Source organism: Halichoerus grypus, chromosome 6, assembly GCF_964656455.1.
Source record: "Halichoerus grypus chromosome 6, mHalGry1.hap1.1, whole genome shotgun sequence".
Taxonomy (NCBI): Eukaryota; Metazoa; Chordata; class Mammalia; order Carnivora; family Phocidae; genus Halichoerus; species Halichoerus grypus.
In genome coordinates, this window is record NC_135717.1 from 32083141 (window position 1) to 32104111 (window position 20971).

At 51.6% G+C, this 20971-nt stretch overlaps 1 protein-coding gene across 7 annotated transcripts in view; it reads right to left on the reverse strand.

Moving 5' to 3' along the window:
* Positions 1-18930, reverse strand: part of CIITA (class II major histocompatibility complex transactivator) — a 45542-nt gene extending 26612 nt beyond the window's left edge. For 3 of the 7 annotated variants that reach the window (XM_078074807.1, XM_036070292.2, XM_036070303.2), the window contains exon 1: positions 18593-18914. In XM_078074807.1, the coding sequence (XP_077930933.1) occupies positions 18593-18875 (283 nt within the window). In that variant the 5' untranslated portion in view covers positions 18876-18914. Of the gene's footprint in view, positions 1-8987; positions 9143-10526; positions 10807-18592 lie in introns of those variants that run through there. The other 4 variants (XM_036070281.2, XM_036070316.2, XM_036070322.2 and 1 more) reach the window with 4 other exon arrangements.
* Between the last annotated feature and the right edge of the window lie 2041 nt (positions 18931-20971).

Genomic DNA, 20971 nt, shown 5'->3' on the forward strand with positions numbered 1-20971 from the left:
GACCATCATCAACACTATCATTATTTATGATTATTAATTTGCTTCTAACCTCTGTGGAGTTGACAAAGGGGCCCTTCCTCTTTCATTCCTCCATAAGTCACAACACTGTGAAGCCAAGCTTTCTGTTCTTTTACTTAAGGAGATCCCACAGACCCCATAGGAACAAGAAAGTCCCACAGCCAGCAGTGCAGCCTGGGAGGTCTGCTCATGTCCCCCATCGCTACCACTGAGGAGTGCCTGGGAAAAAAGTCATCCATGGGCCCAAGTTCTGTGTCATTGGCTAAACCCAGATAAGAAGACATTTACTCTTGGGGTGCCTGGGTGGCTCAGTCAGTTAAGTGTCTGGCTCTTGATTTCAGCTCAGGTCATGATCTCAGGGTCGTGAGATTGAGCCCCACATTGGGCTCCATGCTGAGCATGGAGCCTGCTTAAGATTCTTTCTCTCACTCCCCCTCTGCTCCCAACCCCTCCACTCATGTGCTCTCAAAGAAAGAAGAAGAAGAAGAAGAAGAAGAAGAAGAAGAAGAAGAAGACATCCAAGCTCAGATATCCCCAATATATACCTCCACGCCTTCCTTCCAGCTACCCCAAGATGAACCCTGTGCCTTATGCACTTGTCTTGAGTATACAGGGATTTCCAGCTCATAATGGGCTTCTGCCTCCACCCCACCCCCTCATTTGAGCTCCCAAAGAGCTCTAGGGAGAAGGCAGGATTTAATGCCCATTTGATAGATGAGGATAGTCAAACACTTCAGTGAAATGGCTTGTCCAAGGTCACCTGGTTGGAGAGTTTGCATCTGAATCCTGGCTAGGAGGCATTAAGCAAGTGACTTCACCTCTCTATCAGTTTTCCCACTACTAGATCAGGATATTGACACTTCCCTTGTGGGACCATTGAAAGGCCAAGAGAAGCTCTTGGAGGCATACGGAGGCCCACAGTTAAAGGAATCCCATGATGTTGGGATGCTGCAGAGCTGGGGCTCAGTTCTGGAGTCTAGTCTCCTGGTCTCGATCTCCCAAAGCCACAGTGTCTCCCATTCATGCCCACATCGACTTATATCTTGGCTTGGGACCAGCGTTCCCACAACCAGTTTCCTTATGTCTCTCTCTAGATGTTTAGGAAGTGCTTCAAAGGCTCCTGATTGGACTCTTTCCCCCACATGCCACTCTAGAGGGGACTGGGGACAGAGATGGCTCAAATCACCCCACTGCAGAGGACAGAGTGCCCTTCAGCTGCCCCAGCACAGGCCAAATCACACAGGCCAGGAGTCCTGTGAGGGAAGGAGCCCTGTCTGTCTAGCTCACCTATCCCCAGACTCCAGCATGCTCTTGCACATAGCAGGCTCTCTCCACCCATAAAAGTGATGCATAACTAGAATTCACAGGTGCCTGCTGAGCGCCAGGCACCAAATGACATGATGTGTAGACCTTATTCCAGTCTAACACACACATTTGTGATTGGTCTTCCCATTTCTCAGATAAAGAAACAGGCTGAGAGAAAACTGGTAGGATCTGAGCCAGATGCCTGGCTGCAAAACCATGGTTTCTTGCCCTTGCCTGGTGACAGGAGGCATGGGTGACAAAACGATTTCTCCTTTTGAGGAGCTGTCTGGGGCACCACAGAGAAGTGGTCTGTGTCTTTTTGGTAAACGAGTGGTATTTTTAGAAGGTCCTCTTTGAATCCGCCCTTCCCCCTGGGCTACCACCTTCCACATCCAACTTGAGAAAAAGTTCCTAATCTCTTGGCCACCAAAAGTCCCTTTGGGGGGGGTTCATTTCCGTTCCCACTTTGTACTACACCACAGGTTTTGAAAGACCGTAGGCACCAAGATGGTTCCTGGAATAAATTCATTTCTCTCTCCCCTGAGGGAAATCAAGTATTACCACACTGTTCAAACTCTTCCTGAGGTAACCTGACAGCCGATGTCTGCTGACATAACGGTCCTTCCCTACTGGGAGAGTCTGTCGTGTTGAGGGCTGTGCTGGGTACTCTAGATGCATAACCTTGTTTCCATTGTCACAGCAACTCTGGGAAATTGGTATTATTATATCCATTTTATGGATGAGGACAATGAGGCTAGGCTCAGTTTAACAGGTGCTTTCTTCCCAGAAAAGGGAGTATATCCTTGAGGGTCTCAAGCGGCACTGGGAGGGAGAAGGGGGCACCTTTGCTACCCCTGAACTCTTCAGCTCTGCTCTGCACTGTGATAAAAGAGCACAAAAAAATATTTCCCTGCATGTTGACTCTAATTCTCCTCCTGAGGAAGAAATGAAGATCTTTGAACTGTGTGTCCTAGAGAATGGTGTTGCGTTCCAGCTCTGCTTTTACTCTTGAGTACCCTCTGAGCCTTAGTTTCACCAAATAGGGTGGACCCAACTCAGCTGAGGTATTGTGGGATTCTAGATTCCTCACTGCTTGTCAGCCTTGCCCCCCTCCATTCCCCCAAGGGCCCTCCCAACACCGCCTTGCTCCCCAACCTCTTGACAAGCTGCTTCTGGGGGTCAGATGGTGGCAGGAAACCAGGAGCCCAGGGCTACCTTATCTTCCACAGCCAGCCCCCAGTCAGTATCTCTGTGGGGCTAATCGATCAAACAAGTTTCCTCTTCTCTTGCATCTTTGTCCTCCAGATAAATTCTAAAAGACATACTGCACTGGTTTTCATCCAAATCTATAAAACAATGATTTACTGAGCATCTCCTACCAAAAAAAAAAAAAAAAAAAAAGCACTGGGCTCAGTTCTCCAGGGGCCCTAAAGAGGTTTAAAACACAGTCCCTGCCAAGAAGCTTGCAATGTAGACTCAGATAATATTTTAAGAGGGAGACAAATCATGATGATAATAATACAGTGGTTAAGAGTGCGTGCTCTGGGTTCAAATCCCAGTTCCGCGCTAACTGCATGACCTCACATAAGTTCCTCGGCCTCTCCCAGTTGTGAAACCTACTGTATTTGGTTGGCAGAGCATCTAACTCATTATGTTGCTGTGACTTGCCTAAAGTGACATTTCCAGAGGGCCGCCTGAGTGGCTCAGTCAGTTAAGCGTCTGCCTTGGGCTCAGATCGTGATCCCGGGGTCCTGGGATCGAGCCCCACATTGGGCTCCCTGCTTGGCGGAGAGCCTGCTTCTCCCTCTGCCTGCCACTCTGCCTATCTGTGCTGTCTCTCTATCTCTCTGTCAAATAAATAAATAAACAATCTTAAAAAAAATAAATAAAGTGACATTTCCAGAGAGTGCTACGATGATATAAGTTTCCAAATAAGAACAGCGAGGTGCCACCTGATACTGCACCACTGGTCAAAGTTAGAAAGCTAGGAAATGCCAAAGGTTGGAAGATGTGGGCTGGTGCAGCCACCCCAGCGAACAACCCGGCACCTGTTCGAATACCAAAGGATGCAGAGATCTGACAACCTCACAATTCCAGGTTGGGTATGTATCTCCTAAAGAAACACTCCCACAGCTGCACAGGGACACCATCAGACGACGCACTGGACTCTTTGTGGTGACAGCAGGGGGATGCCATCCAGGTGTCCGTGGCTGAGAGTGGGGCAGTCAAAAGTAGCCATTGTGATCCATGGAGGAGGATGCCGTGTTAGAAGCGACAGGCCAAATGCACACCCAGCCACATAGTGCAGAGTGAAAAGTCAGAAACAGAATGAGCCCTGAGAGCCCAAAGCTAGATGTGCAGAGTGACATCAAGGCGCATGAAAACGCAGCAGAGAGGTTCCAAGAACACACGCAAACACAGGGACCCACCTTGAATGCATTAGAAGGCAAATCTCAGAGCACGTGGCGCTGCTTAAAGGGGTCGGAGGGCCCACAACCTTCCCTCCCCAAAAGGCGCTGCAGAGTATGGTTAAAACACAACTCCAGAGGAGCGTTTAGACCTTGGCCTCCAGATACTCTGACTTGACAATTTTAACTGGTGTGATGTATTACATGTAGCATCCTGCTACAACACGGACGAACCCCCTCAAGGGGCTGAGGTTGGGGTGCCCATCCACCAGCTGCTGGAGGGCAAGGGGCTCACAGCTCACAGTTCTGGGCATAGCTCCAAGTCACACCCCTTCTCCAAGGGGACCCCATATCTGATGACTGGTCCCTGTGGGGTGCAAAGGTCCGGTCTGGTTTCTTAATTTGCAGTAACCCTAAAGGCTGTCCCAGCTTCAGCCTGCTCTGTGGGGCCTCCGGGTGGGGGTGGCTGAAACCCCTGTTGAGACTTATGGCTGGCAGCCCAATCCTCCCTCCGCCCAATCATGCCTCTTCCCTCTCCCTGCGGTGTCCCCCACCTCACCTCTCCCCAATAAATCTCCCACGTGCAAATCTTCAACTCCGAGTCTGCTTCCTAGGAACCTCACCAAAGACTAGCTCATTCTGTTTTTCCACCAGGGGGCCTGGCAACCACACAGAACCCCGCAAAAGTCCCCCCTCCCCAGAAACCACCTCTGAAGAGCTGGGGCAAACCACCTATCTAGTCTGGACCCCCACTGAGGACATTCACCTCATCGCGACTTAGGATTCGAATGATACCACCTCAACTGGTGCGTGTGCCCACAGACGGCCAGTGAGGGGGCGTCTGGGGGTGAGGGGCCCGGTGGACAGGATGAGAAGGCAGGAGACCAGCAGTAAGAGCTGCAGCTGGGGGAGGAGGTGGGCTCCGTGTTTGTCCAGAGCACCCGTCCCCTTCCGGCCAGCCTGGCCTCTCCCACTCCAGGTGGCCCTCACTCTGCATGCCCCAACATTCCGAGCTCCAATCAGAGTGACCTGGAAAGGAGTCCAACAGGTTCCCCTCAACCCCTGCCCCCTCCCCGGAAGACAACCTGAGCCAGGTACTGGGATGGGGGAGGAATGAGCACCCTGTGGCCAAGCCAGGCCCTCGGCTCCAGTCTTGATCCCCAGCTTGACCTAATGGGGTGCCTAAGCCAGCTCCAGGCCCTCTGCTGGGTGCTGGAGCCTCTGAGCCATGAATCATGGGCCAGCCCTGCCTGCTAGCGTCTGACGGCAGAGACGAGCCATTGGCAGGCTTGGCTGTGAATCAAAACTGCCTGAAAAGGGCGCTAAACACACAGCAGCCCGGGCCGACTCCCAGAGATTCTGTATTTTTAAACGAGCACCCCCTTGTGCCCCCTCACACACACACCTGCCTTGTAGGGAATTAAAATGGGTTTTATTTTCAAGGCAGCCTGACTTTCCACTTGCCAAGAAAACACTGCCCCCCCCCCTCGCTGGGGTGACTTTTCTTGAACTCTGGGAGGTCTGCAATTCTCCTTCTCCCAAGTGACCCTTCCAGGCTCTCCATTTCTGCCACCTTTCCACTTCTCCCCAGCTGAAAATCCTAGAACCAGAGTGAACACCGTCCTCAATTCTTCTCCTTCTCCTTCCAGGAGTCCCTGTCGACTGCCATGCCCTTGATGGAGGAGCCCCCAACCCCACACTCTTGATTGTTTACAATTGCTACCGGGTCTTTTCCCCAAACCAGTCTCCCAAACTTCAGGTGTTCATCAGCCCCCTTTACAATTTTTGGGTCAGATCTGCATACCACCTGTTCTATAATTTACCTTTGTATTTTCCTTGAATTAACTTTTTTTTTCTTAAAGATTTTATTTCTTTATTTGTCAGAGAGAGAGAGAGCACATGCAGGGGGAGCAGCAGAGGGAGAAACAGACACCCAGCTGAGCAGGGAGCCCAACTTGGGGCTCGATCCCAGGACCCTGGATCATGACCCGAGCCGAAGGCAGACGCTTAAATGGCTGAGCCACCCAGGCGTCCCTTGAATTAACTTTTTAAAGAAACAAATATATTTATGTTAAAAGAAAACCTTCCAGAATTGAAAGCAGGCAGTCAAAAGCATACTGGTACACGGATGTTCATAGCACACTCTTTGTAACAGACAAAAGATGGAAACAACTCAAGTGTCCATCAACAGAAGAATGGATAAACACAGCAGGGCCTATCATACACTGGAATATTACTGAGCCATGATAAGGAAACACGGACGCCTGCTACAACACAGATGGGCCTTAAAAACATCATGCTCAATGAAAGAAGCCAGTCACAAAAAGACAAATACTATAGAATTCCACTTACACAAGGCAACTAGAGTGGTCAACTCCATAGACACAGAAAATCAAAGGGTGGCGGCCGGGGGAGGGGGCCCGAATGGGGAGTTCACATGTCATGGAGCCAGAGTTTCAGTTTGGGGCGATGAAAAAGTTCTGGAGACAGATGGTGGGATGGTTGTATAATAGCAGGAATGTATTTATTACAGCTCAATCATATACTTAAAATGGGTACCTTGGTAAATTTTATATTATCATTAAAAAAAAAAAAGGAAACTTTCTATCACTCCCTCCCATCGGGGGGGAAAAAACCCAGCATCACCCACCACTAAAAACAAAACAATGTTATTACAATCAGGTCAGCTGCCCTACTCTGCTAAAAAGAAACATCACTCAGTATGAGTGTTGCCAAAGATGTCTACACACAAAAATGGGGAAGGCGGCTCAAGAACGAATCAGAAAAGTAGGGATCTCCTACCCGGTATCAATGAACGCGTCTTTGAGAACTGTCTGTGGACCACCCATCAGGTATGTGTCAAAGTCTAGAAGCCTCCCTAGAAGCCCACAACTTCCCCTCAGATCTTTCCATACAATCCCTCCAGGAGCTATAATGCTTACTCCTGGCCCAGGTGGATTCTTCGGTGATCCTTCCCAAGTGCTTCCAAGACAGTGCTCTAGTTTTAGCCATCTTAACAGATGCACCTCAGAGCGGGAAGTCATTTATCCAGGGTGATGGATGGCAAGTCTGAAAGCCAAGTCCAGAAGCTTCTCCCTCTTCCTCAGGCCACTTCTCTGATTGCCGGGGATTGACCCCAGGCCATGCTGTTGAGTCCTTTTGCTAATTTCCTAACTACTCTTCACAAGGGACCAGGGCCTGAGGTCTCAAGAGGTCAAACCAGGTCCCTGCTGTCAGACAGGTTTTGCTGTATCAGTAAGACTCTGACTACCCAGGACCTACCCTGCATTTGTGGAGGCCCACGCCCCTGCCCAGGCACTGGACTGGGCTCTCCAGGGACTTGGATTCAAATCTTGACTCTACCAAAACCTCGACTATGTGACCTTGGTTACAAAACCTCCTGGGGAAGTCCCCAGAGATTTTGTAACATGGTGAGATAACAGGGTTTGGACCACATCAATGCCTCTCAATACATGTATATAACCTCTGGGCCTCTGGCATGGGAATCGCCCAGATAGGTGGTTTAGCCCGGGTGGGGCCTGGTGGCAGAACCCAGGAGCCTACACACTAAACAGGTGACTCCCTTGTGCAGGAAGCCTGGGACCCCCTGGCTCAGTTCTCTCTGAGGATCTTTCCATTGTACATCCTGGGATCTTGGAGACCAGGTCCTTACCTAAGGCAGTCTGGGGTTTGGAAGGTGAGGACTTTCTGGGGTCTCCCCCTCGCCCCCCCCCTCTGCTCCATCAGGCCCTAGAGCAAGAAGCACCAATTTCCTTAACCTTCTGATTGGCTGGGAGTATTTCTTTTCTGGGTTGGTGGGGAGGGGGGCTTCATAGATGGAAGGCATCGTGCCAAAGTTAGGAACACCTGGCTGTGATAGCAAGTGGGGCGCTGTGGACTGCTGGGCGTCTGTCTCATTCTTTGTCACCTTGATGGGGGGAGAGCGTGAGACTCAGAAGAGAACGGTGGGCTTTAAGGGTCCCAGACAGAGCTAGACATGGCAGTTCCAATTCTGGCATTCTGGGGCCCCAGAGAGACCTCTCCCCCTCCAGCTGTTTCTGCGGCTCCTTGGTTTCTCTCCTTGGAAGGCGGGGCTCAGGACCCCAAAGTGAGGTGGACATGTCAACCCTGTCAAAGCCCTCCCAGAAAGCTGCCCCACCCCCCACCCCAGATTATCAATGAGAGGCTTGGAATTGTATAAAATTCCTGGACATAAGAGACTCCATTTTAAAGTTCCATTTTCCTTTCTAACGAACTCTTGAACTGGCAATTGTTTTTACAAGCAGTTGTTCATAAAAAGTCAACAGAACAACTGGCATTCAGACCGGATGGGGACAGGAGAGTTCATACCTCCAAGAGACTGTTTCATCTGATAGCACCAGCAAAATAGTAAGATAATCAACAGAAGCTGCTCAACCGGCAGGCACCAAATTAGCAGGCTTTTTCTTCTCTGCTCTTCTTTACGTAAATCATGTAATCACCCCCCTCCTTCTTTCTCATAAAACCCCCCGGTTTTCCCCCACCTAAGCAAGACGCTTTTCTGTGCTCCCCGAATTGCAATTCTGAGACCCCCAAATCAAGGTCTTTTTTCTTTTTCAGTTTTGCCTCCCGGGGGAGAGAGGTGAGGATTTCTCCAGGGCGCCCACTAAAGGTCGTGCCCTCCACAAACCTTCCCGCAAGGCACCCCACCCAAGGGTTGGAAAGCTGCACTCCTGAGTCAGAGCGGTGCTATGATCCAACTGGAAAACTGAGGCTCAGAGAAGGGCGGCCCGGGCCCAGGGTCCCCGTGGAGGGACCTGTGTGCCGCTCAGCGCGCGCGCGTCCAATTCACCTCTCCAGACTCCAGGAGGCGCGGAGGGTGTGTGCGCCCCGGGTTTGGCGCCGGCGCTGGGCTCCGCTCGGCGCGCTCCTCCTGCGCGCCCAGGGTGTCTGCAGATGCCCGGCTCCCGCCCGCCTCCCCTTGCCCCGCGCTCTCTTTGGGCCCCGCGGCCGGGCACCCCGACCCAGCTGCGGTCCGCTCCCTGGTCCCTGGAGCGCCCCGCGGCCGGGCACCCCGACCCAGCTGCGGTCCGCTCCCCGGTCCCTGCGTTCCAGACCGGGGATGCTGGAAACGCGGACTTTCGTGGGTCCGCACTCCGCACATTCCTTTCCTCCTCCCAGCCTTGCTGTGTGACCTCAGGAAAGTAGCAGCCAGCCTCTGAGCCTCGATTGCCGGGCCGACTTTCGGGGTGCAGGGGGAGAGCCCTGGTCACCTACCGCTGTTCCCCGACTCTCGCGTGCTGCCGGTGGCCTCTCCTTCCTGCCAGCTGTGGGGCTGCAGCGAGACTGGGGCGGGTTGGCCGCCCAGTGCCCCCACCTCATCTGCTAGGGCCGTACTTTTCTCTTTCGCTTTCTCTCTGCGCTGGAATTTGCACCAAGCTGGAGAGTAAGCAGGCTTGCTGCACCCACCACGTGCTTTCTCGGAAGCGCCAGGGTCACATCCTTACACTCCTGGGCACTCCTGGAGCGTCTATCAGCTCCTGGAAATGGCCAGCCTCCTCCCACCCCCCTTCGGGGGAGCCAGCACACACGTGGGCATGCCATCTGCAAACCCTGACTTGCAGGCAGCTCTCCCTTGCTTTGGGGTGGCCTCCATGTCTCTCCAGCTCAGCCCGGCCATGAAGGTGGCAAACGGTCCTTGCAGCGGACACAGACCCAGAGACTTGCTCCATGAGCCATTCACTCCTGGGAAGGCAAATGTCCTCCAGAGGCAAGAGAAAATACCTCAGGGACCCTCACGGGCTGGAAATTCAGCCTCATCCCTGATGCGGACACTCCTCCTGCCTTTCCTCCTCCAGAGGTCCTGGACCCCAGCTCCACCCACCATGAGAATTTGGGGAGGGCACTTCCCTTCCCAGGCTTGGAGTTTCTGTCTGGTATTGAAGGCGTGGGTCAAGGTGACTCCTGACCTGTCCTTCCCATCGAAACTCCCAACAGGCTCTATCCAACAGAGCTGGCAAACCTCAGCGGTGTCTGAGGAAAGGGGTCTCACCCCCCTGAAACCCCTCTGAAACACACAACACAGCGGCACCAGTAATAGCGGGCTTCCCTGATGATATTCCGTTCCTGCGATGTTCCAGGCACTGTGCTGGACTTTGATCCCTCGTCATTACCCTGTCACAGAATTTTTAACAGCCCAGGCAAAGAGCGTCAGAGAAGGTTGGTGACATGTTCTGTGTCACTTCAGACCCAGCCAACAATGCAGCTGGGATTCAAACCTGCCGTGCTGATTGCAGAGCTGGTGCCGTCTGTCTCCTAGCCCCCACTTCTTCCCCAAAACACAATCTAGAAACTGGGGAGAGGGGAGCATCTGTCCAGCCGGTTGGGGCTCAACAGCTACGCCAAGGAGCTGACTGCGACTTTGATTTTCCTGCTTCTCCTGGGGATGGGGTGGGGTATGGCAGGGATCCTGTCCTTCAAGGGCACCTGTCAGTGTTTACCTGGTGGAGAGAGCACCTGTGGTTGGCCGAGCCGGGCTATCAATGCTGAGAGCTAACAACACACCTCCTGAAAATTGGCCCTCTGGAACCCTTCAGCGCTGATAAAGTCTCTCACGTGCCAGGCACCTGGACGGATCTGAATGTCCCTCAAGTGGAAGGAAATAATCAACCACCTCACTTTTCCCAACAGCCCCGACGGGACAAGGACCCCTCTCTCTGCTCCCACCCCACAGTTCAGAGATGGTGGGGGCAGCTGAGACTTTACCCTAAATCAAGAAGCCTTGCCAGCCCCAACTTCCTTCACCCCCCTTTTTACCTTGGGACTCTGGCAGGTAGGACCCCGCAGGGCGTGGAGCTAGGCAACGCATGGTGTGGGAAACCCAGTGAGGCAGCGGCTTCTGGAGTCTGGCAGCCCCTCCTGGTGCCCTCAGCCTGCCCAACGATGCCTTTGAATGCCCAGCTCAGGAGCAGACAGCTTCATGTCCAGCTTAGCCACCTATACCAGTCAGGAGCCCGCCAACACCAAGCCAGCATGCAAAGGAAGCAAGCAAGGGACCAACAGAAAACTTTCGCCCTATGAAGTGGCATCAAGCTGTCTGATCTCTCTGTCTAAAACTCTCTAATTTGCCCACACTCCCTTAAACCCTCCCCGTGCCTCTGTTGGTAATTTCAGTTCCTTGTTGTGGACCAAAGGGCGTGACCATAGAAGGTTGAGAGTTGTTCCTTGGAGGGAGACCTTCGACACAATGACATTCTGAAATTATGGCGACCACAGTGGAGCCCCAATCCCTGCTATCCTCTGCAGGATGGGGCCAGGATCAGAGCCCCACAAAGGCCTCAAGACAAGCTGAGCCCCCCAGCTGGGGTCCAGCAGGCTCCCCAGATTCCATTTCCTCCACCACCCCACCCCCACACCAAACTGCCCTGAATTGCCTTGGAGATCATGAGTGGTCCACTCATGATTTTTATTCCAAGACATTGGACCAAAACGTAAATTACACATAAAACAATGTTACCCCAAATGTGGTCTACTTATAGCCAGATGGTTTGGGGCGACACACAGATGCAGTGCTAAATAGCACTGACCCCCAGGGAGAGAGTTAGTGCCCCTGCAAGTCTCTACCCACGCTCCTGATGGCATCTGGGAGAGAGTGTTTGTCAGGCTAAGAGGTCTTTAACAAACCTCTTCAAATGCAGGATACATCCCTGTTTCCCAGAAAGCATTCCCTAGTTGCAAGCCTTCAGTGAGACAATAGTTTCTGGCTGGATTTGTGTAAACATTGCCCCCCCTTCCTGTTTCATAGTTCACTTCAATGGGTGGCATTCCTTTCACTTATGGCGAACATAAACTTTCCTTGGAAAATAAACTTGAATTTAAAAAAAAAAAATGCGGGGCGCCTGGATGGCTCAGTCGGTTAAGCAACTGCCTTCGGCTCAGGTCATGATCCTGGAGTCCCTGGATTGAGCCCCGCACCGGGGCTCCCGGCTCGGTGGGGAGTCTGCTTCTCCCTCTGACCTTCCCCCCTCTCATGTGCTCTCTCTTTCTCATTCTCTCTCTCTCAAATAAATAAATAAATAAAAATCTTTAAAAATAAAAATAAAAAAAATGCGAGCGCTTTGAAAAAACACCTGTTGGGCAAATAATTAGTATAGGATGGTGCGTAGAAATCGAGAGGGTGGTCTGGAAGTGAATGAAGTTTGGGAAGCAGTGACAAGTGCCTCCTTCCTGCACTTTTACTGAAAGAGCACTGGGTTAGGAATTTGAAGATCTGGCGTCGAGCCCCTGCTGTTACTAGCAGGTGCGTGTCCTTGGACACCTCACTTCCCTTGTGTGGGCCTCGGTTTCCTCCACATACGAAATAAAGATAATGATGTCTATCTTTGTAAGGTGGTTATTTTGAAACAGTCCCTGCTTTTAGAAGGCCCAGGGAGGAAGTAGGCAGACAAATGGGAAACGCTAGTAGTCAACTTGAAACACGGTCTTGCCTTGTTAGGCTAATAAGACAGACGTGACAAATATTAGAAATCTCAAGAAGTCTCATCTTCCCATGACCTGTGCCAAGGGAGAGGCACCCCTGCCCATTCACCTGTCTCGAGGTCACTTGTGAGAGTCCTTTCCCGTCCTTGGAGGCAGCCAGTTCTGACTGATGGCTGTGGCTGAGGCAGTTCTGAATCCAGTTCCTGGCAGGACAGGCCGATGAGAGTCAGTCCGACCGGGGTGCACCTGCCTGGATGCCATCACCTCTCACCGGGTCCGATCTCCTGTCTGCTACCTGGTCTTTCCACACCCTCACTGAACCGTCCCCCCCAGACCCATACTCAGTCCCCAGACCTGACCGTGCCTGTGTCAACACAGGGCTCTGAGCCGGGTGGTGACATGGACCAGGCTGCATGTTCGGCTGATGCCGGAGGCTGTTAGATTAGCACGGGGAGGGCCCCAGGTAGAGACACGGGAGAGGAGCCATTGTGGTGCCCAGCCAGGAGCTGATGGGGTCTGACTTTCGGCAGGTGCAGTGGAAACAGAAATGAGGGGTGGGCAGCCAGGCTTTGCAGCAGAGCTAGAATGCCAAACCTCCTGCGTGGGGAGGGCAAGGAGCAGGGCAGAGGGTAAGCTGAGCCCCAAATTTCTCCCTATTAAAGCATCCTGCATTCCTCCTGCCGATGTCCTTCTTCGAAACTCCCTCAGAGATGGTGACTGTTCTCTGAGCCCAGGGCTGCTTTGAACAAAATCAATTTCCTCCCTACTGGGGAGCCCTCTCAGCGCTGTTCAAGCCACCTTGCCCTGGGCATGCAAATGTCTTTGCCTCCAGTCAGGATTCAGCAGGACAAAGACCACTGGCTACCAGCAGAAGCATTGTGAAAATTGCCCGCCGGGGTCCCCTGCCAAGCCCCAAGGGGAGGACATAGGGGAAACAACTTCTGAGTAAGCTTGTCATCCCTTGCTATAGTCTCCCCAAATAGACCTGCTTGCCCTACGTGGGTACCTCTGCTCATGCAGGGCTGAGCTCCTGTCTTTATTTTAGCCATCCTTCAAGGCCTGAGTTCTTGCTTTCAGCACCCTTCCAGGTAACATCAATCTTATGCTTTACTCATTTTTAGAAAACTTGTTGCCATGTATTTGGCAATGCATCAGTGAACTTCCCATTTCATTAAGTAGAGACTCTGTTACTTCTGATTAGATCATGAGGTTGCTACTGTCTGGGACCCACAGTTTTATTTTCTTATTTAAAATTCACACTACTCCAAGATTGCTTGAGTGAAGGAACCGAGTTTGGATTGGTATGATCAAGGCAGTCTCAAGTGCCCAATGGTGAAGGGTCCCCTCTCCCTAGGTTGTAAGTGCCCTTTCTTATGCTTTTTGGTGACCACCATAATCCCTAGCAGGTGCTAAGACAATGATTAAGGAGGAGGGAAGACGTGTAAGGAAGGAAGGGGAAGAGGTGAGTAGAGAAGTAGGTGAATAGATACGATAAAACTGGCATGTATCCAAATTAGGCAGGTAGGAACGTGCGTGAGAATGCAGGCCTATTAGTCGGTAAATACACAAGCAGATGAGTTGGTAGGAAGGCAGGTAAATAAGTTGATACATAAAACTATAAATGGTTAGATAAATAGATTGATAAGTATGTGTAAGTGGATAACAGATATAAGTTGATGGATTGATAAGTAGACACAGGTAGGTGGTTATGTAGACCAGGTAAGTTTGAGGGCAGGCAGGGAGGTGGCTGGGCAGGTGGCTAAAGAGATGAATAGGTACCAAGGAAGCACACAGGTGGGCTGCTTCAGGTAACAACAACAGAGGACAGAAACTGGCCCTGGTTGGGTCAGGCGCCAGGCTTGGAGCCAAGTGGAGTATGGAATGGGCCACTGGTCAGCCTGGGAAAACCCCTGGGGAAGTGCCAACTTCCAGGTACAGGTACTTTTCTTTCTTCGGCTCCCAGGGGTGAAGATGAAGTGAGTCTGGCTGGCGGGGAAGCCGTCCAAGGTAAATGGACAACAGTTATTCTTGCCAGCACGTCTCCTTCCAGAGGGCAGAGTAGGCTCCCCACGATCAGAGAAGAAACAGGTCTTGGGAAGGGAAAGAGGAGGGTGGGAGGGCACAGCGCCTCTCCTCTCTGAGGCCCAGGCTCCGGTGGCTCTCGTGGTAAGGACCAAATGAGGAAGGAAGCCGGAGGAAACGTTTGGCAGCCTGGGGCATGTCCCTTCCTTTCCAATAAATCAGGCAACATCCTAGAGGGAGACTTTGTTCTATGGTTCCTAGAACTGAGTCCTTGTGGGCAAATATAACGCATCATGAAAGCATAGAGTGACCAAAGAACAAAAGAAAGCCAAAGAAAACAATAAAATATAAACCCCCGGGGAGTGGGAGGTGGGGGGGATTCCTACGGCCTCTGAGAACACATGCCCAAAGGCACCGCTGGGCAAAGCCTCCATTCAAAAACCCAAGCCGGCTGTCACCCTGGGGCTGTAGCTGCCCAAACACCACCCCTGAGCTGATGAGTCAGAATCCACTCTCTTCTTGCCAGAAATGCAAGCGCCTTACACTGGATGAGGTCACTGAATCCTCAGAGCACCACCCTGGGTACTATCATTGCCTCCATTGTACAGATGTGGAAAACTGAGGCCCGGAGAGGTTCCAGAAAGTGCTCATAGGCACACCCCTTGGAATTAGGGAGCGATGACCGGCACTTAGGCAGTCTGAGGACTGAGACCGTGTGCCAGCCCAACAGTGGGGGCACACTGATGCACTTCTCACATATACACAGCACCCAAGCACTCAGCACTGTGTCTCACATGGAATAGGTGTCTAGATATTCTGTGCGGCCCCCCATGAGACTGTAGACATAATTGTTTTCTCTGCACCTCAAACCCCTGTTTTATCCTTCTTTGTCCAGTTCTCCCTGCTGTGACCCCTCGAGACTTAGCTATCCAATGCCAAGCACTGCCTTAGACAGTTTCCAGCTACCATCTCATTTAATTTACCCCCACTATAGCCCTGGGGGCTTTATATCATCACTCTCATTTTCAAGATGAAGAAACAGAGGGTCAGAGTGGTCCAGTCATGTGGCCGAGGTCACATGGTTTGTAAGAATCAGAGCGTGGCCTCAGACCCAGAGCTCTCCAGTGTCCAGCCTGGGCTTTCTCCATCACTGCCATCCTCACTGTCTCTTCTCTGTCCCCAGAGTGCCTGCCATGCGTTGTCACCCATTGTCACCAAAGAATGCCCCGAGCATTTGCTTTGTTTCCCCAGGGAAGCTGCTGAGTTGTGTCAGGACAAGGACCTTGAGTCTCAGGCCTCCTCCCGCCCCCCGAGCTTGCCTGGGGTTGGACGCACCCGTGCTGCTTCCTGCAGCAGAGTCAGACCCCCAAGGTCCAAGCCCCAGAAGTAGGCTTTCTGCACAATTGCACCGAGACACTGTGGTAGCTGAAGGTGACTTCTGAATCAGAAGTTTCAGACCTGGTTTCAGTTTGAAGATAGTCAACCTGTTATGGGTAGATTTACGGTATCCCTTGGGTTGTTTAGAAGAGGCGGCCGAGCAGAAAGTGCAGCAGTAGATCCGGCCTTGTGACATCCATTAGCCCTCTCCCCAGGCCATCTCTTAACCGCTCTGTGCCTCAGTTTACCATTCTGTAAAGTGAGAATAATGGTAGTACCTGAGTCATCCACCCACCCAATCCATCTCCCATCCATCCACCGACCCACTCATCCATCCATCCCTCCATCTATCCATTCAACCATCCAACATTCAACAAATCTACATTACACACCTACCCAGTGCCAGGCACTGTGCTAGGCATTTAGGATACGATATGATCAAAATACAGATCCCTGCCCACGTGGAGCTTATTTTCTAGTAGAAGAGTCAGACAATGAACGACAAACATAATACAAAAGTAAAATATATAGAAGGTGAAAATGTCAGTTTAGGGAGGGGGCTCAGAGTGTGGACGGGGACCTGCAATTCTTTTTTTTTTTTTTTTTTTTGACTTTATTTATTTACTTGTCAGAGAGAGAGAGCACAAGCAGGGGGAGTGACAGGCAGAGGGAGAAGCAGGCTCCCTGCTGAGCAAGGAACCCGATGCAGGACTCTATCCCGGGACCCCGGGACCCCAGGACCAGACCTGAGCTGAAGGCAGATGCTTAACTGATCGAGCCACCCAGGCGCGGGGACCTGCCATGCTAAAAGGGATGCTCGGGGTAGGCCTTGTTGAGAAGGTGAAATCTGAGCAAAGAGCTTAGGAGGTATCCTCCAAGAGGATATGTGGAGAAGAATGTTCCAGGTAGTAGGAACAGCACGTGCCAAGGTCCTGTGGTAGAGAGCATGCCAGGCCTGTCCCAGGGACAGTGGGGGTACCAGTATGGCTGGAGGAGATGAGCAGAAGTAGGGGATGAGAGCAAAGCCGCGACGAGAGCCAGACTGTGATGAGCCTTGTGGGCCACCGTCCGGATTTGGCTTTTCCTCTGAGTGATGGGGAGCCAGCGCAGGGTTTAGACCAGTGGAGGCTGAAGATTGTTAAGGGTTGTGGAGAGAGTTACAAAACTTTCACATGACGATTTCCTCTTCTGAACCCCCATTGAAACCAGAGTCAGGGCCCTTTCTTTACAAAGCACACAATTCTCTTTCCCCTTCTCCCTCTTCTCCTCCAAAGGCTGCTCCCTCCAACTTCCACCGCAGCCGCACACCCGGCAGCCCTGATGGGGGGCTGAGCTGGAGGACAGGAAGAAAGGGCCAGGAGAGGAGGCACCTTGCCCTTCTCTGTCTCCCAGCCCCCTGAAGACCATGTCACTCTGAGCCCAGTTCCCTTTCTCGAGTCACATGGGCTCAGAAATAAAAATATGACATCCCCAGGGAGGAAACAGAGTTAAATAACAGGAACCAGCGGACAGAGGAGGGGGGTGCCGAGGTGTCAAGCAGCCTCCACATAAAGGAGCAAGGGGCGTGCAGTTTGCAAGAAAGGAGGACGGGGTTGACTCTCCCCCCGCCATCCCGGGGTGGCTGCTCACCGCCCTCAAGACCACACAGGCTGCTTGCACCCCCATGAAGAAATCAGGAAGATCATTCAGGTGGGAAAGGGAAAGAGTAAGAGACAAGTCCAAGGAACCAACAGAGACCATCTGGGCGAGAACTGAACCACGAGGAAAACCGACCCCTTATAAATTCGTGTCTCTGCAGAAGAGCGGGAGAAATGTGTATGCCCCCCGGTGCCCCAGTCAAGACCATCGGAAGGCTTTTTACTCCTCAAAGCCGAGGATTAAGTCTGTCTGCCTCCAAATCCAGCCTCCACTACGTCCCACCTGGAGACCCAGGGTAGGGTCACCTCTGGGTGGTCTGTGCTTTCTTCATTAGGTCAGAACTAAGAGCGCTGCCATGTGCTAAGGCGGGGCCTGGCATGCGGTCAATGCCCAATAAACGTGAATCACTGTGATCCTCTCCCAGTTCAAGTGACGTGAAACCATAGCGGGGCCATGAATGCTGTGTCCTCAAATTGGAAAAGCCTAGATCTGGATAGAGCAGGAGGCAGAACAGACACGCATCTTTAGGAAGAACGTTGTTGGCAACAAAGCGAGAACCTCTCTGCAACAGGGAAGAAAGACCCACACGGTCTGCGGGGCCAGGGATGTGGGTGGAAGCAATATGGTGTAGGCTTGTTTTTCCGATTTAAGACGCGTCAAGTGTAGTCAATACTCTAAAAGTAAGACACTCTTCCTCTCTTTTCTCTGATTGGGTTCCTGTTCTCTGTCTCTGTCTCCCTCTTTCTCTCTCTCTTCCCCCGCCCCCTGCCTCCTCCCCCTTCCTTCTTCCTTCTGTCCTTTCCCGGCTCTCTCTTTCTATTCTGTCTCTCTCTTCCTTTCTCTCTCACCCTGTCTGTCTTTTGATTTCTGTCTCTCGCTGACACAGATGCACACGCACGCATGCACACACAGCATCCTCTGCTCTCCAGCTTCATGGCCCGTCCTCTCTCTGGTACCTCGTTTCTCCACATTTGAACCCCACCGAGTCCTGCAGCTGTCTTCCCTACTGGACCATGAGCCCCTTGCAGGCAGGAGCTGATCCGTAGCCCCCGGCCAGTGCCCAGCGCAGTGCCTGACACACCAAGGCCACTCAGAGTGTAAATGAAGCAGGCATTTGATGGCATGCCTCCGGGATGGTCTTTTCTTAAGCTGAGTGGGAAGCGTGCTGTATGTGCACACCCAGCATCACAGACCGAGGTGTCCAAGCGCTTGCTGCTCCTGCCGGATCATCCAGATGCCCTGACTCCTGTCCAGCTCTGCCTTCCCATCTGCGGATGAGCACACTGACCCTCCTTTCAGAGGAGGGAAAACCCATGTGCTGCCTATGGCCAATCCTTGCTACTTGGGCGAAGGGGATGCCGACTTACCACCATGGTCCTTGGAGTCGGGATCCCTCTCGGCCACTGGGACCTGCAACCCACTCCATGCCCACCTCAAGAGGGCCAAGTCTGGGTCTCCTTTCTCCAGCAGGGTCAAGGAGATCTTCCTGGCCAGGGCCTCGCCATCAGGCTCGTGGAGCAGCGCGAAGTGGTACTCCCGGGACAGAAGCTCCTTCTCCAGCATGTGGTCCAGGAGGGCCTGCACCTGACTCGGCCGATGGCTGGACAGCAGCATCCGGACCCGAGTCAGGATGGTCTGGAAGTGGTTCATGGCAGGGCTCGGAGGCAGGCTAGCTGCCTGGGCCAAAGCCTAGGATCTCTGCTCACCCAGCCTGCAGCATCCAAAACACGAAGTGAAAAACAGGATGAGGGAACCTCTGCAGTTGGCTGCTGTTAATTACTGCTTAGGCAGGTTTCCTCATTTGCGTTGTAGGCTGGGGTGCCTGATGTATGGTTGGAAATGGGTGCTCGGGCTGATTCAGACCCCACCGATACTGGCTGGGACCGCCCACGTGCCTGTGTCAGAGAAGCCCACAGCCTGTGGGTTCCATTGGATCCAGTCTGATATTCACTAAACGGGAAGCGAACTTGCCTCTCTGGGAACTTACACAGTGATGGTCCTTTTCAGATGTTTTATCACAGCAAGAAGGCTGTTGGGGCATAGAGGTTAAACAATTGGCTTTGGAGTGAATCTACTGGGGTTCAAATCCCAGCGCTGCTTGCTAATTATGTGAACTTGAACAACTTGCTCAGCCTCTTTCCAGCCCCCATTCCTCCACCTGAAAATGTTGGATGATGATAATCATCCTGACCTTCCGGAGTTAGACAGAGTGATAATAACAGGCCTGACCTCACAGAGTTGTTGAAAGAATTAAATGAGATAATGTATGCAGGGCACCTAGCACATTATCTACAACATGATAACAGTTCAATAAATATGAGTCATTATTATTATTGATTAATCATGCACACGACTGTCATCTTGGGCTTAACCTCACTAAACCTCAGTCCCCTCCTTAGCAAAATCTCCCAATGAAAGTAATCCAACCCAGGGCACCTGGGTGGCTCAGTTGGTTAAGCAACTGCCTTCGGCTCAGGTCATGATCTTGGAATCCCTGGATCGAGTCCCGCATCGGGCTCCCTGCTTGGCAGGGAGTCTGCTTTGCCCTCTGACCCTATCCCCTCTCATGTATTCTCTCTCATTCTCTCTCTCTCAAATAAATAAATAAAATCTTTAAAAAAAAAAAAAAAAGAAAGTAATCCAACCTCATTAAGCTGTCTTGAGGATTAAAAAAGATAATGCATTGAAAGGGCTTAGCACTGGACCTAGTAAGTACTTAGTGAACACTGACTATATGTGAATAATCATCCCCAATTTACTAATGCACAAAACAGAGGCTTGTGTAGAAGCCAGTCTATTTAAGGATTCTATTCTAAAAATTCCCAACCCAGCGGTGCCTGGGTGATTCAGTTGGTTGAGCATCTGATTCTTGGTTTCCACTCTGTTCATGATCTCAGGGTCGTGAGATCTGGCCCTGCATCAGGCTCCGTGCTCAGTGTGGAATCTGCTTGAGATTCTCTCTCCCTCTCCCTCTGCCCCTCCCACTCATGCTCTCGCTCTCTCCCAAATAAATAAATAAATCTTTTTAAAAAATTCCCAACCCAATTTTTTTTTTTTATCATAGCTGATTGCTCTCTCTTACCATTTCGAAACACACTGGTGACCTCGTTTCCTAGCCTGGTCTCAGCTTTACCATCTCTCAGATGGGACCATTTGCACTGTTCATTTAAGTGAGACAAAGAAGGATTTCAACTTCCAGTATTGCTGAGTAGTTCCTATCTGACCAACTCCACCAGAGATAACAACTAACAACTCTGGGGGGAAAAGCCCCCAAAAAACAAAAGACAAAAAACAACTACCTAAAGGCACTGAAGAGTGACCTGAGCTTGTAGATACTAGAAGGGAATCAACCATGAAAGATAAGAATACCACTGGTGAGTTCTTAGCTCCTGGGTTTAGCCTGAGGGCAAGTCTCGATCACTACTGCACAGGGCAACTAAAACCCTTAAAAAATGCAAAGTTTTACTGGCCCTGAATAACCAGAGGACAGAATTTGGGATAATAATATCTGCTGGTGGGGCACCTGGGTGACTCAGTCGTTGAGCATCTGCCTTCAGCTCAGGTCATGATCCCAGGGTCCTGGGATCGAGCCCCGCATCGGGCTCCGTGCTCGGCGGGAAGCCTGCTTCTCCCTCTCCCACTCCTCCTACTTGTGTTCCTGCTCTCGCTGTGTCTCTCTCTCTCTGTCAAATAAATAAATAAAATCTTTAAAAAAAAAATCTGCTGGAAAGTAGGAGTAGAAATTC